The sequence below is a fragment of the Aspergillus costaricaensis genome, assembly GCF_003184835.1.
Source record: "Aspergillus costaricaensis CBS 115574 unplaced genomic scaffold BO79scaffold_7, whole genome shotgun sequence".
NCBI lineage: Eukaryota > Fungi > Ascomycota > Eurotiomycetes > Eurotiales > Aspergillaceae > Aspergillus > Aspergillus costaricensis.
The window spans coordinates 1,033,779-1,058,025 of record NW_020291807.1 but is presented as its reverse complement, the minus strand read 5'-3'; the positions used below and the strand labels follow the sequence as shown (position 1 = coordinate 1,058,025).

Here is a 24,247-nt window from a genome sequence, read left to right as displayed (position 1 = left end):
CTCTCTTCTCTCTTCCCTTCCCTTTCCTTTTCCCTCTCGTCATCTTTGGCTCTGCTGTCTCTTTTCTCTCTTCTTCCCCTCTCCCCCCTTCAGCTTCTTCTCCTCTCCGCTCCTCCCGCTCGAGTCTCTTTCCACCCTCCCCTCTCCGGTTTCTCGTTTTCCTTCCGTCTTTCCCTATTCGGTCTATGTCTGTCTCTCCCTTTTAGTAGACGCTTTCTCGTTGCCATCAGCCTTCCCATTGGCCAGGCTGCCGTTGCTTTCATCACTCCTTCAAGCGCCAGCTCCGATCCGCAATTTCGCCCTCTCTCGCGCGCGCCCCTGCGCTCTCCCACCCCGGTTTTGCCTGTCTACTCGCTCCTTGGGCCCACGCGCTTTTTCCATCAATCGCCTGGCAACCATGAGCTCTTCGGAAGACGATACCCCGCTAGTCAAGGCAAATGGTCGCCGTACCAGTGAGTGTTACTCTTCTTTCTTTGCTCTCACATGACCCTTTCCCGCCTCTCTTTCACGCCTCAGTTACCCATCACTTCCCTTTGTTTGGGGTCAGATTCGCGACTCAATCACCTCTTTTTGCGCATTGATCTCCTTGACCCCTCATGAATGCGATAAGTCTTACACTTTCTCTTGTGTTTAAGGTTCCCACACGGATTCGAAAATGCGCGACGCGACGGAGACAAATGGCCATGTTGATCCAGGCGTATCCATCCGCTTTGGTCCCGTTCAGGCCGAAAATGATGTGGACATGGCCGATGCCGACGCTGCCGCCGTTCCCAAGCGGAAGTCGCGCTCAAGCGTCGGTCAGAGAAAGTCTTACGCCGAACCTGAGAGCAGTGAGGATGATCAACCTTTGGTACGCCGATTACCTCCACGCCAGTTCCTTCGTTCCCCCTACTCTCGCGACGCTATTGCTGTCGCTGTTCGTTCCAGCGGCTGACCAGTCGACAGAGCAAGCGACGCCGCACTTCCGTGAAGCACGAGGACCCCGAAACGGACGATGACGTACCTCTGGCGCTTAATGGAAGAAAGCTTCCCAAGGCGTCGGAAACGGCTATAGGTGAAGAATCCGATTCCGATGTGCCCATCGAAAGAAAACTCGCCTCGCAGAAGAAGAAGATACAGCAGAAGGCAGAGAAGGATGCGAAAGCGACCCGCAAGCAAGCCCCCCCGAAGACTACGAAGGCCACAGCAACCAAGAGACAGGCCAATGGCGTGAAAAAAGAGCCCGAGGACGTGAAGCCTTCGACCGTCAAGAAGACGGCCAAGCCAACCAAGGCCAGTGAGAAGGCTGCGTTGCCTTCGCATGTGAAGCGGGCTGCCTCTAGCGCCAAGTCGACCCCTGTCAAAAAGGAAGAAAGCGAGGAGGCTGAAGACGCCGAGGAAGAAGAGTACAGATGGTGGGAAGACCCAACCAAGGGTGATGGCACGATCAAGTGGACGACCCTTGAACACAACGGCGTGGTTTTCCCTCCTCCGTACGAGCCACTTCCCAAGAACGTCAAGATGAAGTATGATGGCGTCCCCGTCACTCTTCATCCTGATGCTGAAGAGGTGGCTGGCTTCTTCGGCGGCATGCTCAATGCGACTCAGCATGTTGAGAACCCCACCTTCCAGAAGAACTTCTTCATGGATTTCCGAGATATCCTTAAGAAGACTGGTGGCGCAAAGGATCCCAAGGGCAATAAAGTGGACATCAAAGATTTTCACAAGTGCGACTTTCAGCCAATCTTTGCCTACTACGACAATCAACGGCAAGAGAAAAAGGCTTTGCCGCCGGCTGAGAAGAAGCGTTTGAAGGCTGAAAAGGACGCTCAAGAGGCCCCTTACATGTATTGTATGTGGGACGGACGGAAGCAGAAAGTGGGCAACTTCCGAGTGGAACCGCCAGCTCTCTTCCGTGGACGTGGTGAGCATCCCAAAACTGGCCGTGTGAAGTCTCGTGTGCAGCCGGAACAGATCACCATCAATATCGGCAAAGATGCGCCTGTTCCGCCTCCTCCGGAGGGCCACAAGTGGAAAGAGGTCAAGCACGATCAAGAAGGCACCTGGCTTGCAATGTGGCAGGAAAACATCAATGGAAACTACAAGTATGTCATGCTTGCGGCCAATTCTGATGTGAAGGGTCAGAGTGATTACAAGAAGTTCGAGAAGGCTCGTGAATTGAAGCATCACATTGATCGGATCCGCAAAGATTATCAGAAGAACCTCAAGCACGAGCTGATGGTCGAGCGGCAAAAGGCGACGGCAGTATACCTTATTGACCAGTTTGCTCTTCGTGCTGGTAACGAGAAGGGTGAAGACGAAGCTGAGACTGTGGGATGCTGCTCTCTCAAGTATGAGAACGTTACTCTCAAGCCTCCAAACAAGGTTGTCTTTGATTTCTTGGGTAAGGACAGTATCCGCTTCTATGATGAAGTCGAGGTCGACACCCAGGTTTTCAAGAACTTGAAGATCTTCAAGAAAGCGCCCAAGAAGGAGGGCGACGAAATCTTCGATAGACTGACGGTATGTACTTCGACTAGCTCTTGGATTGCACCGCTAATGGACGCACTTAGACCTCCGCCCTCAACAAACACTTGTCGGCCTACATGCAAGGATTGACTGCAAAGGTGTTCCGTACCTACAACGCTTCCCACACTATGTCCACGCTGCTCAAGGACATGAAGGCGACGGGTAACATTGCAGAGAAGGTGAAGGCGTACAATGACGCCAACCGCAGGGTTGCCATTCTTTGTAACCATAAGCGAACTGTCGCTGCATCCCATGCAAATCAGATGGAGAAGATGAGTGAAAGGGTATGTTGACCAGTGGTGAAGTTAGTTGGGGCGCATTGCTAATAATTATTCGCAAAATCTTTAGATCAAGGGACTACGGTACCAAAGATGGCGTCTGAAGCAACAGATGCTGGATCTCGAGCCTAGTTTGAAGAAGAAGAAAGGTGCCAAGTACTTCGAGATGGACGAAGACATGGACATGGAATGGGTGAAGGAGCACCAGGCCTACCTTGTGGAAGAGCAGCGTCAGAAAATCCAGAAGAAGTTCGAAAAGGACAATGAGAAGCTCGCTGCCGAAGGGGAGAAGGAAATGAAGGCCACTGAGCTGGAGAGCCGTCTCCAGGCAGCAAAAGATATGGAGAAGAAATTTAACAAGGAGAACAAGACCGGAAAGGTGGAAGCCGAAGGCAAGTCCCCGACGGTTGATAAGCTCGAGGCAGCGATCACCAAGCTCGAGCAGCGCATTGAAACGATGGAGCTTCAAGCTCAGGATAAGGAAGAGAACAAGGAGGTCGCTCTAGGAACCTCGAAGATCGTAAGTTTCTGTACCTTGCTATGGCTGATGGTTCTTGATCGACTAACACCACATAGAACTACATCGACCCTCGTCTTACTGTGGTTTTCAGCAAGAAGTTTGATGTTCCTATTGAGAAGTTCTTCTCCAAGTCCCTCCGGGAGAAGTTCGAATGGGCCATCAAGTCGGTCGACGAGGATTGGGAATTCTAAGATTCCCTCGACCGCGTCGCACCTTGATTTTGCGAATCCTTCCCGCTCGGTCCATTGAGCCTGACTCCGGATGCAGAGTGTTTCCTTGTTTTATTTTCCTCTACTATATTCTTTGCTTACACCGGTGGTAAAACGGATTGTCTTACGCATAATGCATTCTTGGAGCCTTATATTATTGTTCTTTCTCTAACTTTTTTTTCTCTTTTTCCTTGCTTGCCACATCTCTCTCCCAAAAGCCACCCCTGCCTTCTTGTCGCTGTACACCCCGCTTCAATCTACTGTCTCGATTCATTACGATGAACATGCAAGAGGGCTTATCTTCAGCATCACCAGTTTGCTTGCCCACCTCTGGTCTTGGTTCTCGCTACGTCTTGGACATTTCTCCCCCTTCGTTTCAAGTTTTAGCCCTCCATTGACCCTACAGATGAAGATAAGAAGAATAAAGAAAAAGAAAAAGAGTTATACATCCGGGAAACTCGATACATCTATCAATATATCATCAATATATACAGATTCACATAAGGCATCTGAACGTTATACAGTGGTAACATGAAATCACGAGTCTATAACTCGCTTGATAGCTTAGTGCTTATTAGTAATCTTTGTAGGAAATGACAACCAAAACCGCGTCATGATTGGTGTAATTCTTAGCTTGGTTTTAAACATTTTGAGATTCATACTAGTATTCCTATAATCAAATCATTCGTGTTTGTATGCTGCAGTGGCAGTGTTTACAGGTTCGTCCGGAGCTAGCCAGTGTGATAGTATGATAGTCAGCGAACAAGCTTAGTCTAAATCAGAACTGCTACATAGTTACCATGCTACTAAAGTGGCCTGTTGCAAATCATGTGATGCAAGAAGGATATGGTACGGAGTAGATATATGATGACACGCTATATTCCTGTTTCTGAACGCCAAATTTTCAAAATTGAGGGGTTCTGGGCGCTAGCGATCGGCATACCACACTTATAGCTGACATCAAGAGTTCTGTCATGCATCGTGGAAGTGGAGCAGAATTTTGAAGGGATTTATTGGAGTAAAGGGTGAGAGGGGAGTGAGTGGGCATGTATCCAAAGTACGCAGATTGAGACAAGCTGGATTATGTAAATGATGGTAAAAGACGGCCATGAAGGATGGCGGCCTGAGGTTAACATTCAAGGACAAGGCTCAACCTATCCGTAGTGTATGTAGTGCAACAAATAAAAGAAGAAAGATATAAGTAGTCTAAGATGTGCATGATGTTCATAATCAAAAGGGCACACCATCCAGCCCCAGCCAGTGACAGAAGAATGTATAAATGCAAGAAGGATATAGAACATACCAGTTGCTCAAGAACGGAAACCCAGAGACCCAAACAGAATATTACAGATTACATGCAGAAACGGTCCGTGGTATACAACATGCGAACTTGAGATGAGTGGATGCGGATGCGACAGGTCTATGTGCTTTTTGCCCGAGGATAAGGTCGAGTTGGTGTGTTCTGAGAGGGCAATGCGTGGTCATGCACGGTGGGAGTAGGAATAGCTCTCATATGCGTCATCAACCTCGCTGTTATGCTCGTGTAGAGGCCGGGTCGGGAACATGAAAACAGGAATATCACGTGTGGGGTCGTCTATGGCCACCAGCCCATTCGCTTGTAACTTTCAACCATGTCTCGTACGGCATCGGCGTCGAAGCGCTCTCGGGATGGCTTCCATCCAGTGGTCGTCTCGAATAGCGTCCCATCCAGACACATGTCTTGGTCCTTCAGTACATCCTTCTCCAGGAATGGGCCAATGGGTCCAGGCCGTTCGATCTTCTTCTCTTCGAGCAAGTCAGCCCATCCCTGTAAGCATTCCTCGTTCATGTCATCCACAACATCATCAAGGTTCAGCTTCGCGAATTGGGAAGCTAAAGAGCCCAAGAAGTCACACTTGAGCTTGAAAACTTCAGAGAGAGCCTTTGCGATATCTTCCTGGCGAGTATCGCCGTGGTCGACCACGTTGAATGCAAGGGGCGCTGAACCGTCCGTGGGGGCGTTTGCTCTCCACTCAGCCGCTTTCCACAAGGCGCTGGCTGCGTCCCTGACATATACGGTGTTGATCTTCAGATCCTTAGTATAAAGAAGCTCCAGATCCTTCTCGAGCTCCAGGTGAACGCGAGCAAGGCATATTCCCATTGCGAAGTAGCCCGAGTCGTATTCTCCGTAGACGTGGGGCAGACGAAGCAAGCAATAATTGAGACCGGGGATTTTTTGCAGCTCCTCGCTGGCCTTCATCTTCCACTTGGCCAGCTTGTGCCACGGCTGCAGTTTATCATCTTCCTTACGCGGACTCGAGCCGCCTTTGTAGACGTGAGCGGTTGAGCACTCAACGAAAGAGCGGATACCTCGGCGGGCGACTTCGCGACCCAAGGCGACTGTGAGGGCGTAACTGCGGACTTCGTAGACGTCATCGGGTTGCGAATGCCTGGTTTCACCTCCACAGTTGATCACATAATCAAATTGTTCGCCATTGGCACGGTCAAAGATACGAGGGAAGTGCTCTGAGTTTCGAGGCGCAAGTCAGTAAGACTATTGACGTGGTCGCATATGACATAAAAAAAGTTGTATTGCACTCACGTTCACGGCTGGCATCAGCCTGGACGAATTTATCTTTTGAGCAAGCTTCCTGGAACTCAGGGGCCAACCAGGCCAGCTGAGGCAGGACTTTATCAACTAGTCGAACCTCCGAAGCCAAGTTATTTTCATGCAGGTAAAGAGCGAGATGGCGACCGATAAATCCTATAAGATGGAAATTAGTATGTTAGCTAGAATAATCTGGATATTGGGAAGAGGGAGGGGAGGGGTGATGCATACCTAAACCACCAACGATCAGGACGGCCGGCTTTTTGCTCTGTTCGTCGGCCATTGTGGGAGGAGAATGATAAAGTAAAGAGATTGAAACCAAGATAGGACCACTCTGTGGTACTTTTCACTTCAAGTAGCCTCGATGCGATCTGTGGACTGCTGGCTGTGTTGACACCCCGCACCCGAGCGCGAACAAAATCGAAGAATGCGGGGAGGAAAAGGGGGAGGGGAAGCAGAAAGAGGATCACCAAGTAAGGGACCAAAAGGGAGCTCGATGGCAGTTAATCAGATGTAGTATTTTACCGACGGCAAGAAGTCACCGAAAGGTTTGAGTTAAATTCCACAGGAGGTGTTAAAAGGGGAGGAAGAAAAGGAGGAAGCGGAAGGAAGATTGGGAAGAAAGTAAGTGAAGAAGAGGAAGAGGAGGAGAAGAAGGAGGAGCAGGAGGAGCACAGGATGATCCTTTTCCGGGATTAAAACCATTTATCAGAATCACCTGCTCTCGCTCAGATCAACTTCAGTCCCAGGCCCAGTTTCAGTCCACTTCTCCTCCTCCTTCAGGAATCTCGTCATACACTCAACTCAAAGCTAGATAGATAGATAAAGAACGAGCTAATAATTCATAGTCATACCCTTAAGACTGTCATGGCTTGACCGTGGCGGCACTACACTGTCCACTATCGTCCCCGACTGAGACAGGTGCCCTTTTTTGACACTCCCAAGAAGTCGGAAATAGTGATGATGATGATGATGATGATGCTATTTGTTGCTGATACCCAATCTCACCTCCTCTCGTCTGACGGCTAGAATGGTCTTCTAATCCTCGAAGAAAAAACCTAGAACTCACCACAGAGTGCCCAGATGGCGAATGCATTGCACTTACTGACTATAACTGGCCTCAGATAACCCCTCCAAACACACTATTCTTTCCAATGGCAATAATCCAGCGTTAGCCCTTGGCAAACTCCTCATTAACTACAGTCAAGCTTCATCCTTCGTTATCATCGTCACTCTTGACTTCCCGGAGGCCGAGAAACACAATTACCGCGGATAACGCTGGACGACCGGAAGCACAAGTGAAAGTCTCTCTCATTCTCTTACGAACCCAAGCGTATGCCGAACGAACTCCGCTAGCGCTGCGTCTAGAAATTTCGCCAGCACGGTGGATGTTCCCGCTGGGTTATTCCCTCGTACAGTAGTGGGAAATTTAGAGTCCTCGGGAGACCCGACCAGAGCCGACAAATTAATTCTTCATCTCCTCCCCTGCCAAGCGCGCGTTGTGGGACGTTTTCCGTTCTTCAGGGACACCGTCCGATCATAGTCCCGCCGCTTAAGTGGGTAGCAGCAGGCCTAACCGCCTAAGAGGCTTAGAGGCTAGGGGGGTTGGTGGAGGAACAAAGAGGGAGGGGGTCGCACAATGAGATGGGGACTGCAGGAAGAATCGAAGAAGACACGAATCCCTTCGGAACATGAAAGGTCCAGAATAAACAGACGATCACTCGCCACCACAACAAGGCGAACGTATCATTCCTAAACCCCGAAAAGCAATCACGACACGGCCAGACGGGAACAGCGCGAAGGCAAGTGTGTGATCACCTACAGGGAATAATTAAATGATCTGCGTCTCATATTACGAGTCAGGGCTGGTGGGGAATCGTTCCAAGATCATTAATATTATTGTGCGTCGCGCAGTTAGTGTTTCTTTTCCTGCGCATAGCTTCGAGCATCTGACTTCCAGCAACGCACTCTGGCGGATTAAGAAAGGCCAAAGCCAATGCTGCTCACTGTCACCTCCAGACTCCAGAGAAACATCTAAGCACTACTTTCCTTCCACCATTGATTGCCGGCGATTATTCCCGACAGTGACAAGCCCGATGGTGGAAAGGTAAACGCGGACGCTATTGACTTTGATTCCAAGTTTTACGGATAACAGGTGGTCTAGTCGGCGCGCGATTCCAAATGCGCTTCGTGCTTTCGTCTGCTAATGGATCTTTTTACTCGACGGGGTTATCATGGCTCGCCCCATATCCTACCGAATCAAGACAGCCAAGCTCTACGGCAATGCTGGCCTATTTCGTTTCTAGCATGGCATCTGTTACAACGCCGCCAATAATGATGCTGAAGATGATGCGAATGGTTCTACATGTCATTGCCGACAATGCAGTCGGTGTACACTGTCCACGTAAACCCCCCAATCCTTCAGAAAGGATCGGAGATGCCTCGGCATTTGCAAATACTTACTTATTTAGTCAAAAAAGAAATTAAGGAAGGGAGGGAATTGACGTCAAAAGCCTGCCGTTAATTCTCCGACCTTTTCCTTTTTCCTTTTTCCCCAGGCGATGTGCTTCGCTGTACCATGGACCGTGGCCGATCGTCAGCCCGTGGTTCGTGCTGGACTTAGCTATCCTACACTACTGCCGTGCACTTCATGCAACTAGAGAAGTAGCTGGAACTTTATACAAAGTAAGAAACTGAAACTGGTCACCACACCATCCTTACGCTCTGCACATTGTTGCCTACCCGCTTCCAGACTAAGCCCTCTTTTCTTGCCACTAATCTATTCATACTACTATGCCCTGTAGAAAGGACAATAACATGTGACAACAATGTGCTACCGGAAAATTCATCCCCACCAATACCATGAAGCACCTGGTGACACTGAAATTAGTACGTAAGTAACTCTGGGGTAAGTTATATTCAGTAAGTACGGAGTAGTAGTGGTGGGATCAAATCATACCAAGTTCACAATTGTACCCACGACGGGATGAAAAAGTTCTCTATCTTTGCCTAGAGCCTATACTGCAAGGCGGTTTATCATTTCTACTTTCGAGTAGTAGTTGCCACAATCAAGCCCTACACGGGGTTTGATACTATCTCTATACGGGATTTGGACCGGCCTCTTAACTCAGGTTCTAGATTCAAGGCCTACATGACAGGAATTGTAAAAGTTTACTAAAGCCTAGCCTAGCTCTACCATACTGTGAATACAAGAGCTTTCCTCAACTATGCCCAATTGTAAACAATAACCCTACCCAGACAGATGAACATGCAAACCAACCCAACCCCAATATGTAAGAAAGGTAGACAGATACCAAACGAGAAGAAAGTACAATCAGGAAGTCCCCACATGAAGCATCACTCTAATCTTAAAGACCGCTCCGGAGGAAGAAGCTTCATCCTGTGCATTCGCTTCAGCCTGCCATGCATTATCCAATTCCTGCAACATAATGAGCAGATCCTCATTACATTCGCGACGCACACGAATCTCAAAGTCCGACCAGTCAAACCTGACCGACGCAGCGAAAACCTGAGGCGACATGGAATCCCATTTCAACTGCGCTGAGGGGCTCCACTCCATCACGTTGCACTGTTCCGCCATGTGCTCTAGGAAGTCCGTGGCCTGAGCAGCGAAATCCATGAATGGGAGCCACACGGGAGCCATTCCTACTTGGTTGCTTGCCGTGACGAGGAATTTGGTATCCTTTGCATACTCAGACGTAGTCAAATTGGTCTGGTTGTTGCTTTCTGTAACAGGGGATTTGGTGTTCTTCGCCTGGGGATACTGGGGAGCAGCGTCAGTCATGTTAATACGGTTGCTGTTGCTCTCTGTGGTCAGGGACTTGGTGTCCTTTGTGTAGTGAGGAGCAGCACGGTGCACGAATGTTCCCCGAACTGGAGCGGATATACTCTCTTTCCCGTTGGGGGTTTTCAATTGGACCTCTGGGGTTCCCATGTAGCGGTTGGCTAGAGATATGCGCTGTTTCTTGGACTTCTTCGCTGTATTGTTCAGGATTTCAGCCTCGGGCTCAGAGTCAGAGACGATTGCCTTGAATGGTCGAATGGTGTTTGGAGTACTGCGGGTCCGCGGCTTGTATGCAGGCTTGTCGGTGTCTTCCTCGTCCGTTTCCTTGACAGTAGATTTTCTCTTTTTGGTACTAGCCGTTTCGAAGGGTGCTTTGGCCGGTTGTGTTGGCTGAACGTTCTTTAAAACGTGTTATTTCTGAGAGAAAGCGTCTATAATATGGAAAAGGAAGCGATAGCGCATACCTTTGTCTTCTCCTGACTTAGTCTGGAATAGTTCTTCGCCTTCCTAAGTAGCAAAATGGTAATTGTTCGAGCGATCCTATACAATAATTAGTACGGTCAAGTCGTTCGAGAGCAATGCATGTCGAAGTAAGAAAGGAAGAAAACCGGATGGAAGGTAAATGAAGAGGAGAGAAACTTACTCCTCACTCTGAGCCGGATAAGTGCAAAGCGTCTTCTCATCCGCAAGGGATTCTTCCTGGAGATACTTCTTTCTGTTCGCTGGAGTTCCCCAGTACTTCAGACCATACTCTTCAACGAAACTCTTAGCGCAGTTGTGTCGTTCGTCCTCAGAGTTGAGGATCTCGGTCCATTCGAATCCGCTGTGCTCTACATGATCCTTCACCAGACCAAGAAACTCACGGCCGTACTCTTCCTTGAGGTCCAGGAAATGAACGAACTGTTTGTCTCTCCAGGATGCCTTGACCTCACCACGGTCTAGAAGTTCTTTCATAGTTTCAGTTCCACTGACGGAGGAGGTTGGACTCGAGGCAGATGACATTATGATGTTGGTACTTGGGTCTGGGGTACGGTCCCGGTGGGAGTACTTGAAGGGGTTGGTTGGGAGAGAGCGAAACATGAGGTGTCAGTGTGTATGTTCGAGGTAGGAATAGAGGGAAGAAAGACGCGGGGAGGATAGGATGGGGGAGAGAAGGTAGGGAAGAAGAGGCGAGCTCTTGCCATGCTTATATAGTATCTGGTGTTGAGGGGGAAGTGAATGTGATTGAAAATTCGTCGCTACAGCGATGTGAGGGGTTTGGTGCCTGTTGGGAAGCAGAGGTGAGAGTGAGAGGTATTTGATTGGAGAATGAAGTAAACATAGAAGAATTCAGTGCTTAAAGAACTCATAACGTGATCGTGTGCACGTTGCAGAACAAGGTACGCTCATTGTCAATTATGCTGCAGATAGGCCTATTTGGCAATTAAGCCATGTTGGACTAGACTCTGAACTGATTATCGACCTCGGCCAGGAACACGCAGGCTTATGGACTATGGTAATGAACGCTGAAGACGCTGAAGACATTGGGTAGAAGGCATATCAGAAACAACAGGCAAGTAGAAAGCAAGAGGTACTAGTTGAAGAACGAAGATGCGATATTGTAGAAGAGGAACTACTTTGAAAGGATAGGAACTAATACGTCAACATTACTGTACACTATCAGGTTTGAAGTAGCATGAGTTCTTGTCATAAGATGGTCTTGATATTCATGGCTCAGTCAGGTTGGATGTTTTTCTATGCTTCTCAGCTTGCAAATACGTCAATCCCAGGCACACGTCCCACATCATTTCATTCCGCGCCGAGATAGCGAAGTGAGTTCTTTAGCTCTTTGATCGCTGTGTTAACATCGTCAAATGTCAAGGCTGACACGGCCCAGCGGGCATGCTTCTGAGCAAGAGCTATGGCTTGGTCATCAAGTGACTGAGGGTTCACTCCACTGGAACTAGAAGCGGCGGGTGCAGGTGGAGGTGGTGTGGATGACGGGAAACTTTGAGGAGTATGACGAGAGACTACAGGCACTGTTGCAGAGGATGATTGTACAAACGGTGGAGGCGGAGCGACACTGCTTGTCGGTTTGGTGTAGAACGAGCTTGCGTCGTGAGATGCTGCCGACGGGCTCGAAGGCGGGATGGATGACGGTGGAGGGAAGGAGTGGAACGAGTCAGCACGAGCTTGCGGAGGATTTGCACCAATATCCGCAGGCGTATCTGGAAGGTTGGGTACAGAGGGAGCAGCAGGTGAAGTGAAAGTCTCTGGAGCAGAGGGGAGATTCAGCGGTGCGCCTGGCTCCGCATCGCCCTCCTCGTTCGAAGTAGACATCGGGTCCGCTCCGGAGTGAGCAGCTGGAACATCGGCAAACGTGGTCGGAGGTTGTGGGAGACTGAGAGGTGATTGTGAAGGTTGCATAGACTCATCGGGGACCTCTTCAACAGAAGGCTGCCCAGGTTGTGCGGCTGACGATCCCACGATGGCCTGCACTTCGGGATCGTCCTGCTTGGCCTCCATTCCCCTAAGTTCACTTTCGAGTTCATCTTCCTCAGTAGGCGCCGGGTTGGACGCATTAGGATCCTCTCCCGCCTTGATAGCCTTTATGATCCTCACCGCATGGTACTTGCAGAACTTGATCTTCGCGGCGATCTCAGGTTCCGGAGGGTTGGTCCAAATTTGACACAGTTCGAGGAACGTAGCAGCAGCTTGGAACGTATCGGCCGTCTGTCTAATACCGGGTCAGCCTTGGTGCGGGTATAATTCACGAAAACAACCCACTTGGTCACTTTATTGGCTTTCATTGTCGCCTCCGCACGGCCAAGGATCTCCAATCCGAACTGCTCCACGTAGGCATTGGCAGCCACCGCATCGGTTACCGCATCATTATCGACATTTTCACTCTTGAACTGAATTCAGACGGGATATGTGTAAGTCTTTGGGAAGTGCGCGCCATCGTAGCGGGGGTGTCCTGCGCCCGACGTACCTGCTCCAACTTGTCCACCAGGTCCGTTGTGTATAGCTTGACATCGTCGTCGGAAGTGTGTAGTCCCCGTCCGATGATCTGATTAACAATCCAGAAGTTACCTGTAATCGAGAAGCGAACATTAGTCAGTTTATGTGGCCTTCCATTTGAGCAGCAACATGCGCAATCAACGGCACTTACACCAGTAGGCAACAACGGGCTTCGCGCGTTCGAGCTGAGCCGCCCGCAACGCGTATCGCCCAATTTCGGCGGATCTCAAACTAGCGGGGATATTGCTCGCCATGGGGTTGGGTGGGACGCTGACGTCCAGGAGGTCAGAGCTGCAACGGTCAGGATGCAGGAGGAAGATGCACGATGCAGGGCGGGGATGACGTTGGAGGTGGAACTGCGCCAAGCTGGTCTCGGGTCGGCCTAGCGTTCCTGACTTTGGCCTCGGCCCATAGTTGTACTATATACTACATTGTTTACCACAACATGTAAATCAAAAAATTACCTCAACCACATAGATCATGTTATTTTCCTGGTCAGAGTATGTAGCTAATTGTCAAAGCTAGATATTGCAAGACTTCACGCCGTTTCCCACGCCGGTTAACCCATGCCAGTCCTGCAAAGAACCCTCCGCCAAAGTTAAGAGAACTATCAATCAATCATGCATCCTCAACGATCCATTCGCCGATATCCACCCGCTCCTCGGCCAAAGCTTCGACTTCAAAGTGGTCCTCAACTTGTCCCCCAGGTCCTCCAATTCTCTCAATGACTATCCAGGCTCCACCCTGATCTGCGAGACCCGGATGCAGATCGAAGTCCTCAATTCGTACTCCAGATATCGCATCACTATGGTTCCCATCTTCAGAAGTAGCCAGTATCTCCTTGTACGGCCCTTGACCAAGCTCTACTGTCATCAACATTGGAGACGGGCCAACGGCGCGATTTCCGATCGTAGACATTCTGCTCCGTCCTATCAGCTTAATGCGGGTCAAGCGATTGGTCTCCAAGGATGCCAGCATCCGATCTTTCCCAGGAGTCAAGACCCCGATATCAGATATGACTGCTCGTCGCCCTGCTGCCTCTGGTGCAAGCGGCTTCACGTCGCACGGTAATGCCGACGAAATCCAGAGTGTGAACCGCCCAAGTTGGTCCGGGGCGAAGGTTGAGCAGACGAGCGTGTAGACTCCTTCGCCGAGTCTCTTCTTTTCCGCAAGAGACCCGCCACGCCGGTAATCACCGCTATCGGTTATGATATCGCGGTTCCGAACCCTAGTCACACGCTGTCCATTGGACCAGAACAACTTGACATGCGTAGCGAGCTCCGGCTCCGATGGTTCCAGCAGAATTGATATATCTGTATCGTCATGAACCTCGAGTCGGAACTGAGGATTAAACGGGTAGCGGGCAGATTCGGCGTTTCCTCCTGCCGTGGAAGGCATCCACATTCCCTGAGTTTTTGTCAGGCAAGCGTATCGGTTCTGGGCAGGCGCCAAGAGCAAGGGATTGTCGGACAGAGCCGACAATGTGAAGTTCTGGCTGACAGCGGGTAATGACTGCTCAGAAACCGCGACAGTGTAGGTCGTGCCTGGAGGCATTTCCAGTCTCATGAGAGTATTTGGCGAGTCAACGTATGGACCGCGGTGAAGGGCTCCTTCACTTAATGCCACTCGTTTTCCATTTGCGTTGAACACGTAGATGCTAATGAATCCTGGTTCCAGATCGTCTTGGGGCACTTGATTTTGCTCATCATGATGAATCGACCTGAAGTGCTTCCCAAGCAGTAGCCAGACATTACCGCCAATCTCAGAGGTAATAGCAAACTGGGGGTTTTTCGCGAAGCAGCCAGCCACCCCTCTGGCAGTCGAAAGGTCCCATGTAAAGTGAATATCTTCCCGATAGCGAAAGATTCCCGGATTCCAGTTCAAATACAGATTCTCAAAGTTTTGTAGGACACTCTCACAATCCATCCAGTAGGTCCTTGGTAAGGAGGACGCAGGGGTGTGAGATGTATGTCCAAGTCCGAAACTGTCTGCGATATCTCCGGTGGTGGCATCGTCACCTGCCCATGGGTTCTTTACAAGCATTTGGCGACGATCTCTCTGCTCTCTCATATCCAAGATAGCGTAGTCATGTTCGCTCGCTAAGCCTAGTTCTTTCTGCTCCCTCTCGGTTAATTTGCCCGTACCTATCGTCAGTAGGACATCGCCATGCCGGAAGCGCTTGAATAGCCGCCTCCAGAGTTGCTCTGCAGTTACATCATCTTGATGGAGGAAGACCTGCTCAGGAATCCAGCCTGTCAAGACCCACAAATCTGTACCAGAATTGCTCCCAGGAAAGTCATAGCCCCCGCGAAGCTTCAGATACGCCTTTTCCACAAAGGCCGGCCACAGAAAGTTAGGATTATTTCGATCAACAACATGAAGTGATCTTGTTGTTTTTGACGCCGGCAAGCGATCATCAATGACAACTTTTCTGAAACATCCATTGAAATAAAAGCGGAATATGTATTTTCCTGAAGGGGAAATTATTGGATTTACCTGCCCGTATTCGCAGGGGAAAACGATGGGAAGATGGTGCTGTAATTGTTAGGAGCATGTTCCTTGCAGGAATGTCATGTTGAGGAACATCATACCTTGTCTAGACCACGCTCCGACCTTGATGTAGCAGCACAGAGACTGGCAACGACGGAGCAGTCGGTCAACATATCTTGGACGAGATCTGTAGTGCCTGAAACCGACATCACAGGCATTCTTGATTTCAGGCCATGTATGCCGTTTGCATGCTTAGACAACAGCTCAGAGGGACGCTCCCAGCCTGCCAGAATGCGCCTTTGCTGTTTGGACAGGTGAAGGTCTGGCTTGTCACTGGACCCAGTCAGCATCTAGAAATCAACATTTGACGATGCCTCCAACATCAGGGACTAGATAGACGTACGTAAAAATCCCTTCAACTCCCTTCTCGAAATCTTCGGGGCCCGGGGCATTTTTCCATGGAGGAAAGATAAAGCCATTTAGCTTTGCGCTCTCAAGCAGAACAATCTCCTCACGTGTGGTAAGTTTACGTGTGGATTTGGGGAATCGCGCCGTGAGACCGCTTTTCTCTTGGATCTGGACAACGGCCTGCCAGTCCTTGTTCTGTTTGATCTTTTCTGCCCGTGTGAGCCATTCCTTACATTTCGCATCAAGAGCCTGTCTATCCTTTGATTCGGTTGTCAGACTCAACGCCTTCATGTAATTTTCGGCGGCGTCGATAGCAGACTCAAGGGCCTGGCCTTGAGTAATAGCACTAGATGCATCTCGCTCAGCTTTCTGGCTACTGGTTAGTCAGAAGAACCTCTATGGTGGTGATCGACACCGAGCTGGAAGTAGAAAAGAGTAGAATAATTACCAAGGCCTGGTTGACTAAGAACTTTGTAGATGCAGCGTTCGGTCTAGACATACTGCTGAACCAGCCTCTCTGCAACTACTGCAGATTCGGCTAGCACCTATCAGATGTGAGGCAGTAATACACTACTTGATGATCATGCCGAAGGGGACCTAGTATTTCCGATGATGACATCCGAGGTCCACTACCTTAAGGAATGTGCCAGACCCAAAGCAATAATAGACAAGGGGAACGTGCACTTCCAGATAACCCAAAGATAAGAAAACTTTAGATGGGTTAGTCAGGAAGATGAAACACCAAAGAAAAGGTCGGCAGATGAAGTGTGAATGGTGGCAGGCGAACTGGTGAATGGTGGTACGTACTAGATAGTATGGAGTTGGTAACCGTCGCGTGTCGGTGGGGAGAGACGGCAGTGGGCAGGAAACAGTGGGTGACCCAAAGCGATAACGATCAACAGGCCGGCCATCGGACCGAGGCTCGTTTCGTCATGCGCGCCATCGCTGCGCCGAGGTTCATCTGCCTTGACTTGCTTGTTCGGAGTATCCCTGCCCTCAATAGTGCTGCTTGCCGGGCTTCTGGTTTTGTCAGTCACTGACCAGGCACTGAGCAAAGCACTCGACACCACTTCACCTGTGGTCACTTCAAACTGTGAGCACTGCGGTCGCCAGAGTCCTTTCGCACAGCCCAGACACTCACTTCTGTCACCCTCCGATCATTCCACCCTGTGAGCTGCTAGGCTCTCCTGGGAGTCCCCGCTCCGAAATATCGCCAATTATTATTCCGCACCGCCATATTATTCTCAGGTAATAAGTCCGATACTGGCATTTCGGTTAAAGTGTTTCAATAAACGGCTTGGGACGCTGGTCGATATTCTTCTCGCATTTCACGTTACGCCAAATACCTCATCCATTCAATCTACCAACTAATTCATCTCGTCACAATAATGGCCGGCCAGTCGAAGCCCGCACTTTCCCCTTGGGGAAGTGCCGTCGCGGGTGCTACAGGTGCAGTTCTAGCAAACGCTTTGGTCTACCCTCTTGATCTGTATGCAAGTACCTGTTGTCGCTTTAAACCCCGAAAAGGAGAATTTACGCTAATAAGCATGCGTCAATGCACAGTGTCAAGACGAAACTTCAAGTACAAGTCAAGACAAGCGACTCGAAAGACGAGAATTCCGAAACAGTACACTATAAATCGACATTAGATGCGATCACCAAGATTGTCGAGAAGGAAGGAATCGAAGGCCTATACTCCGGAATCGCCGGCTCTCTCATCGGTGTGGCGTCCACCAACTTCGCCTACTTCTACTGGTACACCGTTGTGAGGGCCTTCTACATGGCATCCAACAAGGTTCCTAAACCCCCTGGAACTGCCATTGAGCTTTCCCTCGGTGCCGTGGCGGGCGCGGTCGCCCAGATCTTCACTATCCCCGTTGCCGTTATCACCACACGGCAACAGACACAAGACAAGAGCGAGCGGAAGGGCCTCATTGAAACTGGAAAGGAGATCGTCGATAGTGAAGATGGTTGGACCGGTCTATGGAGAGGACTCAAAGCTAGTTTGATCCTGGTGGTCAACCCGGCAATCACATACGGCGCCTATCAGCGCCTCAAAGATATCATCTTCCCAGGAAAGAACAATCTGAAGCCTTGGGAAGCTTTCCGTAAGTATATCTATCACCACGTATACGGCGTGAGCTGATCCGATTACTTTTGCAGTCCTCGGCGCTCTCTCCAAGGCGCTAGCTACTATTGCGACGCAACCATTGATTGTGGCCAAGGTCGGCCTTCAGTCTCGCCCGCCTCCGGGTCGCGAAGGAAAGCCTTTCAAAACATTCGGCGAGGTCATGCGATATATTGTGCAGAATGAGGGTCTCCTGTCCCTCTTCAAGGGAATTGGACCCCAGATCATGAAGGGACTCCTTGTACAAGGCTTTTTGATGATGACTAAGGAGAGGTATGTTTAGTCTGGATGAAGAGGCGCAATCACATGCTGACAGCGACCAGGGTTGAACTTATTTTCGTTCTTCTTTTCGCATACCTGCGGAAGATCAGAGAGCAGAAGCTCAAGAAGCTGGCGGACTCCGCTGCATCGACAGCAAAGACCAGTCTTCCCGCGACCCTCAAATAGAAGTTTGATTGATTGATTTATGGCACGGTAACTACCATTCTCTTTTTGTACGAATTTGTTTCTTCTCACTGCGGCGCACTGGTTGTGGGATTTCGTCTGTCTTGTCAGTTTCTGGTATGACCGAAGATACTACTGCAGTTGTCTATAGATAATAACAGCTCAATATCTAGAACATACAATAGCATCAAAAGGATCTATGCATTGCGACTCAAGGTACTGACAGGCTGCGCTGTACCCCAAAACCATATTAGGGGTACCAGTGAACTTTCGTAAGACCAATAATTTAGATTCTCTAAGCGTAGATAACTACCATATGCAGCCACCACTCCTCCGCCCCCGGGGTAAAAGGAGCTCACTGACCGCCAAACTTTCACCTCGGCAACAGCTCATCATCGTACGGCCCGAATAAACATCAAACCGGAAACTCTCCTCTCCCTAAGCCTAATTCCCCCAATACCAACTACACACCCAATTCCCACCCTCGCCTCCAAACCGGCGCCCTCACCGCGCAAACCGCACACCAAAAACAGGAAGCAGAAGTCCTAGCATGAGCCGTCATGCGATGGCCGCCATGGACTTTCAACGCGCAAGCCACCAACAATGACCACCCCACCACAGACAACAAAACCGACCCCAAGAACGTCCTCGACTGGAGCGCCTACACCGAACTCCGCACCCTCATCCCAACACTAGTCCTCACAACCGGCATCCTCAGCGCCTTCACCCTACACCGGACCTACCTCCGCCGATTCCCCACAGCCGTCAACATCACGCCCGCATATTACCGTCGGCGGAGTCTCCTAGGGAAAGTAACCAGCGTGGGCGATGGCGACAACTTCCGCATCTATCATACACCTGGCGGTAGACTCGCAGGGTGGGGTTGGGTACCCTGGAAGAAGGTTCCCACGACGCGGAAGGAATTGAGGGATCAGACTGTATGCCCTTTTACTATTTACATGTATACCATCGGGGAGTGGTTTGTAGCTAACATAGGAATGGGTTTTGGATAGATCCACGTCCGCCTAGCCGGCGTCGACGCCCCCGAACAAGCACACTTCGGACGGCCCGCGCAACCCTTCGGTAAAGAAGCCCACGAGTGGTTAACGGGGTACTTGACAGGCCGGCGTGTGCGGATTTACGTACACCGACAGGACCAGTATCAGCGGGTGGTGGCGACGGTGTTTGTGCGACGGGCGCTGGATTTCCCGATTCCGTTTCGGAGACGCGATGTCGGGTATGAGATGTTGAGGAAGGGGTTGGCGACGGTGTATGAGGCGAAGGTTGGGGCGGAATTTGGGGGTGAGGTGATGGAGAAGAAGTACCGGAGTGCGGAGTGGTGGGCGAAGGCGAGGGGGTTGGGGCTGTGGAAGGGATTCAAGAAGGATAGGGATACGTGGGAGAGTCCAAGGGAGTTTAAGACTAGGACGGGGATGGAGGATGGGGGGCAGGGGAAGAAGTAGGCCCGGTGGGGGTTTTACTTGTTCTTTGTTAATGATTGTGTTGTGCTTGCGGTTCGCAATGGGGGCGTTTGTGTACTTTGGGGTGTGTTTGCATGATGTACAAGTTTTGATGATGATACGGCTGATACTGATAGATATCCCTGTCGTTATGTGTCTCTCTGCATTGCGCAGCTGATCTTTTGGTTGTATATTTGGGATAATATAGACGAATATCTGGTCATCCATTATCATTGCGGCACTCATTAACATCGTTAGACTGATCATTAGGTTTAACTCGTCCACGAAAAGATGCCAGCTGTGTCTGTGTGTAAAGAAGTGGTACAAAAATAGCAGTGTCCCCATCTGCTGCCCTTCTAGGACTGCAGGGATGCGACGCCAACAAGCATAGAGTCAGAATATAACCGATATATAGTACAAGAAGGTATATAGGACCGGGTTGAGGTTGGGAAACCATCAGGTGGAGAAACTCTAGCAGAACTGCCGCTCAATCTCTGCGAAAAGCTTCGGACTGATCTCGTCGCTTGTGTCGCCCTCGACACGCCATAGACAGCCCTTGCGCTGGTAGTGTTCTAACAATGCCTTGCTCGTTTCTTCAAACTTGTGCAAGCGCTGCTTCCACGTATCGATCGAGTCATCTTCTCTTTGAGTCAGAGGCTCCCCTGTGACATCATCCTTGCCAGGAACTTTAGGCGCATTGAAATCGGTATTGTAAACCCTCCCGGATGGCTCGTGTACCCAGCGCGACGCGATCCGAGAGAGAATGACGGAAGGAGGTGTGACGAGGTGGACGACGAAGTTCACGGGAACGATGGTTTCTAGGCTTGAAGCCTGGGTCGCAGTGCGCGGAAAGCCGTCAAGGATAAAAGATGCAGAGGGAATTATTGATGAACTTGGCGCTGACGAGAGCCAGCCGCGTGATTTGAATTCAGAGGATATGAGGTCGAGGATCATCGAGTCGGGGACAAGGTTGCCGGACTGCATTGTGGCTTCTGCTTGAAGGCCTGAGTGCGGAATCCGTTAGACAGATCCTGCCTCCCAAGCGTCTTGCAAACTCAAGGTCACTTACCTAGAGGGGTCTTCCTGCGGACATTCTCGCGCAGAAGGTCGCCGGAGCTAATAGAGGCGAGCTCTGGATATCTGGCGAGGAGCCGCTCGGTTTGCGTACCTTTGCCGACTCCAGGAGCACCGACGAGAATGATTCGGGCTGCTTTTCTGAGCTGCCGGATTGTAGCGGTCATTTCGCGCGCTATTCAGTTATGAGGTTTGCGATATAGTCTCGGGGTTGGAGGCAATTCGGTGCTCTGGTGCAGCCGTCGTTGAGTATTTGAAGGTAGGACGAAAGGCGGGTACCTCAACAATTAGTTTGGGGAAAGTGGAGGAACGGCGGGCAGACTATATTATCTCCATTGCGGCTCAGGGAGACAGTTGAGAGAGTGTAGGCAGGGATGCAGGACTGGTAGAGGAAGATAATAGTTTGCACAGCTTATCGGGCCAGGTCGGTGCTCAGCTGATACGTCGACAAATCTCAAGCCGGGGAAAGCACGCCCTTCCGTGGGGTTTGTAGATGGTTGCCCATTTAGGAAATCGGTGAGCGGAGATCGGAGCGTTTACCGACACATGGGAATGTCGGCTTTTGGCGTTGCAATTGACTTAACTATGAATTCGGACGAAGACAAGTACCATGCAGAGGGTCAGACCATGTTTACTGTCTCACATGCTACGTTGTCGAGCTAATTTTGGAAGTAGAGTACGGAGTATAGGGTGTCTCTACAGTGAGCCTCGGCTTTTATTTTCACAGTGATTCCGTCCATTAAGCGTAGCAACTATGGTATGTAGGAGAGGACTACTGCATACAGATACTAGATACCTAGTAGCTGGCAGAGGGAAAGAGAATGATGCTGGCTGTCCCGACCATATGGCTTTATTTCTTAGCTTGTAGTGACACTACCGGCGAAGTCCAGCAATATATCCCACACGCGTGTATCATACTAGAGCTTGCTTCAAGTGGTACATTTGAGACGCAGCTCAGTAGTAGTACACACTTACTTGTGATCTTTACCCCATCAATTAGCCCGGTATTCCTGCTGCACCACTGCGGTGTTGACATGTCCCAATCGAGCATTACATTAAGTTATGTATCACGTGATCGTGGCGCGTCTTGCCCGCGTTTCGCGTCCGTCGCGCGATGGGCCATCCAGTAGTAGGTGTTGCTGAACTGCAGCAGATCAAGCAACGACCAAACACCTCAATAGCGTCCAAATCGCTGTTAGAAAGCAAGATGATCCGGCAAGATTTTCGCCGAATTGACCCAAAGAGAAGGGCAACCCTCGACCACAAAAAGAAACAATTCGCGACTCCGGTCTTCAAGCAACAGGACTATCCGCATCGCTTAAACTTCTATGAAATACCCCCGACCGACGAGATCACCCTCGAACAATTCGAGCAATGGGCCATTGATCGATTGAAAGGTTCTTCAGTTTACAATCCCAGTATACTATAAATACTCACAATCCTTGACAGTCTTGGCTGAAATCGAAGCCTGTTCTTATCGAAACAAGTCGCCGGCAGAGACCGAAGCGCATATCACACCTCACCTCCAAAAATACCTCCCTCTATCCTCCAACACATCCTCCTCCAACGGTGCGGCAGATCAACGACTGAAAAATGAACGCCAGAAAGATCACTACTCCCACTTCATCTTACGCCTCGCCTTTTCGGCCACAGAAGAACTCCGTCGGCGTTTCGTGAGAGCAGAAACTATGCTTTTCAGATTCCGCTTCCAACGCGACGACACCAGAGAACGACGCGCTTTCATCGAAAGTCTCAATCTCGACTGGGAGCCTGTGGATGATGAGGAGAAACAAAGGCTGGCAGAACAATTGCTCGCCGCCTCCCCGGGTCTACGTCGCATTGACGATGAGACCTGGTACAAGGTGGACTGGGAGAAAGTCCCCGAGTTGGTAGAGAAACGGGCTGTTTTCCTATCCAAGGGAAAAGCGTACGTGCCTGGTAGGGAGCAACTCAGCATGATCATAGCAGAGTTTACGGCTCGATTGGAGCGTGCTCTTGAGGTATGTGAAAACGGTGGCTATGGACTGCTATATGGCACTGACGTCTGCTAGCTTACAAGCCGGGCGTTGCCGCGCTTGGATGAAGATGATCGCCTCACCCCGATTCTCAATCACCTCTCGAAGAACTTTGGAAGCGCCGAGTCGGTGTACACGGAGAACGAAGGATTTGTTGATGGCGCCCCGATTACTGCGAACAACATCGACCGACTATCTCAGCATTTTCCACTATGTATGCGCAGTCTTCACATGAACCTACGCAAGAACAACCACTTGAAGCATTACGGACGACTGCAATATACCCTCTTCCTCAAGGGAATTGGATTGTCGCTGGAAGAGTGTATTGTGTTTTGGCGTCAAGGCTTCAAAGGGCTCACCGACGACGAATTCAACTCGCGGTACAAGTACAATATCCGCCACGCTTACGGCGATGTGGGTGGTGATCAGAACCGCAGAGGCCGGGGATACCCTCCGTACTCCTGCCAAAAGATCCTGGGTGATTCAAATCCGGGAGTTGGACAGACCCATGGCTGCCCGTACCGCCACTTCTCTGTCGACAATTTGATCGGTCTTCTTCAGTCTACAGGAGTCAATGACAGAGACGTCCTACGTGGAGTGCGAGAGGATGTCGACAAAATGCGGTTCCATATCGCTTGCAACAGGGTCTTCGAACATACCCACAAAGCAGATATTAAGAGAGTCAAGGAAGACGGTACATGGAACCAAACTGACCTCGACACCATCGTGCACCCCAATACCTACTTCAAGCGCAGCTATCTCTTGAAGCAAATGGGAAAGGCACCCAAGGATGCCTAACGTCATTGTGATAGGTCCACGAAGCCACGTTCCTTTCTTGCATTTTGGCTGTCGGTTTGCGAATATTCCACCATACGGGCGTTCCGGGTCAGGCTTTTTTTGGAAATGGGAGGATGCGTTTGGTCCCATTTTAGGTAGATAGTTTATGTAAATTTAAGAGCATGGAATGCACCGAGACAATTCATTCAAAGCGCACATCAATGGCTCTTTTTACGAGTATATCTACTACAGTAATGGTGATTGATAGAAGGGCATGTGACCACAGCTGATTCCCAAATTATCCAAAAGGAACAAAACGTCCTTTCAAAGCCAGGTGCCCAGCAACGGGTCTAATTTACTCTTCGCTCGACACTTTAGACAAAATCACCAACTGAGTGGATGGAAGCTGCCATAGAAAAGGAAAGGAGTCGGCGTTGTGAAGAATATATGGAAAGAAAAAGAAAGAAAAACTGTTGTGGAGGAAGATGAGCGGGTATTTAAAGCACACTAGCGCGGTGTACGGGTGCCCGCAGCGACCAGTGAT

The 24,247-nt window shown here is 50.1% G+C and overlaps 9 protein-coding genes across 9 annotated transcripts; 4 read left to right on the top strand and 5 right to left on the bottom strand.

Annotated features, from left to right (window-relative positions):
* The first annotated feature begins 21 nt into the window (after positions 1-21).
* Positions 22-3,969, top strand: BO79DRAFT_169074 (DNA topoisomerase 1). The gene is made up of 6 exons (XM_025679459.1): positions 22-452; positions 636-850; positions 928-2,502; positions 2,553-2,792; positions 2,857-3,306; positions 3,363-3,969. The coding sequence occupies exons 1-6, from the start codon at positions 398-400 to the stop codon at positions 3,495-3,497; spliced, it is 2,670 nt and encodes an 889-aa protein (XP_025542545.1). The 5' UTR covers positions 22-397; the 3' UTR covers positions 3,498-3,969.
* A 704-nt stretch (positions 3,970-4,673) lies between these two features.
* On the bottom strand, positions 4,674-6,697 carry BO79DRAFT_243956 (NAD-dependent epimerase/dehydratase family protein). Its single transcript, XM_025685332.1, has 3 exons — positions 6,334-6,697; positions 6,097-6,258; positions 4,674-6,020 (listed from the first exon to the last, which is right to left on the bottom strand). Exons 1-3 carry the CDS (start codon positions 6,383-6,385, stop codon positions 5,110-5,112), a joined length of 1,125 nt encoding a protein of 374 aa, XP_025542544.1. The 5' UTR covers positions 6,386-6,697; the 3' UTR covers positions 4,674-5,109.
* Positions 6,698-9,436: 2,739 nt separating this feature from the next.
* Positions 9,437-10,909, bottom strand: BO79DRAFT_226177 (uncharacterized protein; the record flags this gene model as incomplete). The annotated part of the gene is made up of 3 exons (XM_025683772.1): positions 9,437-10,297; positions 10,372-10,447; positions 10,551-10,909. 3 exons carry the CDS (start codon positions 10,907-10,909, stop codon positions 9,437-9,439), a joined length of 1,296 nt encoding a protein of 431 aa, XP_025542543.1.
* Positions 10,910-11,695: 786 nt separating this feature from the next.
* Positions 11,696-13,161, bottom strand: BO79DRAFT_141561 (uncharacterized protein; the record flags this gene model as incomplete). The annotated part of the gene is made up of 4 exons (XM_025678255.1): positions 11,696-12,619; positions 12,670-12,801; positions 12,879-12,979; positions 13,059-13,161. 4 exons carry the CDS (start codon positions 13,159-13,161, stop codon positions 11,696-11,698), a joined length of 1,260 nt encoding a protein of 419 aa, XP_025542542.1.
* A 212-nt stretch (positions 13,162-13,373) lies between these two features.
* Positions 13,374-16,304, bottom strand: BO79DRAFT_190810 (calpain-like protease PalBory; the record flags this gene model as incomplete). Its single annotated transcript, XM_025680771.1, has 4 exons — positions 13,374-15,442; positions 15,499-15,730; positions 15,801-16,174; positions 16,254-16,304. The coding sequence occupies 4 exons, from the start codon at positions 16,302-16,304 to the stop codon at positions 13,526-13,528; spliced, it is 2,574 nt and encodes an 857-aa protein (XP_025542541.1). The 3' UTR covers positions 13,374-13,525.
* Positions 16,305-16,850: 546 nt separating this feature from the next.
* Positions 16,851-18,557, top strand: BO79DRAFT_190809 (putative peroxisomal carrier protein). Its single transcript, XM_025680770.1, has 4 exons — positions 16,851-17,294; positions 17,369-17,913; positions 17,969-18,206; positions 18,257-18,557. The coding sequence occupies exons 1-4, from the start codon at positions 17,194-17,196 to the stop codon at positions 18,378-18,380; spliced, it is 1,008 nt and encodes a 335-aa protein (XP_025542540.1). The 5' UTR covers positions 16,851-17,193; the 3' UTR covers positions 18,381-18,557.
* Positions 18,558-18,833: 276 nt separating this feature from the next.
* On the top strand, positions 18,834-19,840 carry BO79DRAFT_190806 (thermonuclease family protein; the record flags this gene model as incomplete). Its single annotated transcript, XM_025680769.1, has 2 exons — positions 18,834-19,315; positions 19,391-19,840. The coding sequence occupies exons 1-2, from the start codon at positions 18,938-18,940 to the stop codon at positions 19,838-19,840; spliced, it is 828 nt and encodes a 275-aa protein (XP_025542539.1). The 5' UTR covers positions 18,834-18,937.
* Positions 19,841-20,241: 401 nt separating this feature from the next.
* On the bottom strand, positions 20,242-21,251 carry BO79DRAFT_169056 (adenylate kinase ADK2). Its single transcript, XM_025679458.1, has 2 exons — positions 20,907-21,251; positions 20,242-20,841 (listed from the first exon to the last, which is right to left on the bottom strand). Exons 1-2 carry the CDS (start codon positions 21,076-21,078, stop codon positions 20,309-20,311), a joined length of 705 nt encoding a protein of 234 aa, XP_025542538.1. The 5' UTR covers positions 21,079-21,251; the 3' UTR covers positions 20,242-20,308.
* A 774-nt stretch (positions 21,252-22,025) lies between these two features.
* On the top strand, positions 22,026-24,137 carry BO79DRAFT_279934 (DNA primase subunit PRI2; the record flags this gene model as incomplete). The annotated part of the gene is made up of 3 exons (XM_025688017.1): positions 22,026-22,308; positions 22,361-22,911; positions 22,963-24,137. The coding sequence occupies 3 exons, from the start codon at positions 22,026-22,028 to the stop codon at positions 23,722-23,724; spliced, it is 1,596 nt and encodes a 531-aa protein (XP_025542537.1). The 3' UTR covers positions 23,725-24,137.
* Positions 24,138-24,247: the final 110 nt, after the last annotated feature.

What these genes read in the sequence shown, in the direction of transcription:
- BO79DRAFT_243956 (XM_025685332.1), bottom strand. Translation starts at nt 6,385, where the DNA reads ATGGCCGACGAACAGAGCAAAAAGCCGGCCGTCCTGATCGTTGGTGGT. An exon ending in CCTGATCGTTGGTGGTTTAG is followed by an intron (nt 6,259 to 6,333) that starts GTATGCATCACC and finishes TCCATCTTATAG; the next exon opens with GATTTATCGGTCGCCATCTC. An exon ending in GGCTGATGCCAGCCGTGAAC is followed by an intron (nt 6,021 to 6,096) that starts GTGAGTGCAATA and finishes CTCGAAACTCAG; the next exon opens with AGCACTTCCCTCGTATCTTT.
- BO79DRAFT_190809 (XM_025680770.1), top strand. Translation starts at nt 17,194, where the DNA reads ATGGCCGGCCAGTCGAAGCCCGCACTTTCCCCTTGGGGAAGTGCCGTC. An exon ending in TTGGTCTACCCTCTTGATCT is followed by an intron (nt 17,295 to 17,368) that starts GTATGCAAGTAC and finishes GTCAATGCACAG; the next exon opens with TGTCAAGACGAAACTTCAAG. An exon ending in GAAGCCTTGGGAAGCTTTCC is followed by an intron (nt 17,914 to 17,968) that starts GTAAGTATATCT and finishes TTACTTTTGCAG; the next exon opens with TCCTCGGCGCTCTCTCCAAG.
- BO79DRAFT_169056 (XM_025679458.1), bottom strand. Translation starts at nt 21,078, where the DNA reads ATGACCGCTACAATCCGGCAGCTCAGAAAAGCAGCCCGAATCATTCTC. An exon ending in CCGCAGGAAGACCCCTCTAG is followed by an intron (nt 20,842 to 20,906) that starts GTAAGTGACCTT and finishes TTCCGCACTCAG; the next exon opens with GCCTTCAAGCAGAAGCCACA.
- BO79DRAFT_169074 (XM_025679459.1), top strand. Translation starts at nt 398, where the DNA reads ATGAGCTCTTCGGAAGACGATACCCCGCTAGTCAAGGCAAATGGTCGC. An exon ending in GGCAAATGGTCGCCGTACCA is followed by an intron (nt 453 to 635) that starts GTGAGTGTTACT and finishes CTTGTGTTTAAG; the next exon opens with GTTCCCACACGGATTCGAAA. An exon ending in GTGAGGATGATCAACCTTTG is followed by an intron (nt 851 to 927) that starts GTACGCCGATTA and finishes TGTTCGTTCCAG; the next exon opens with CGGCTGACCAGTCGACAGAG.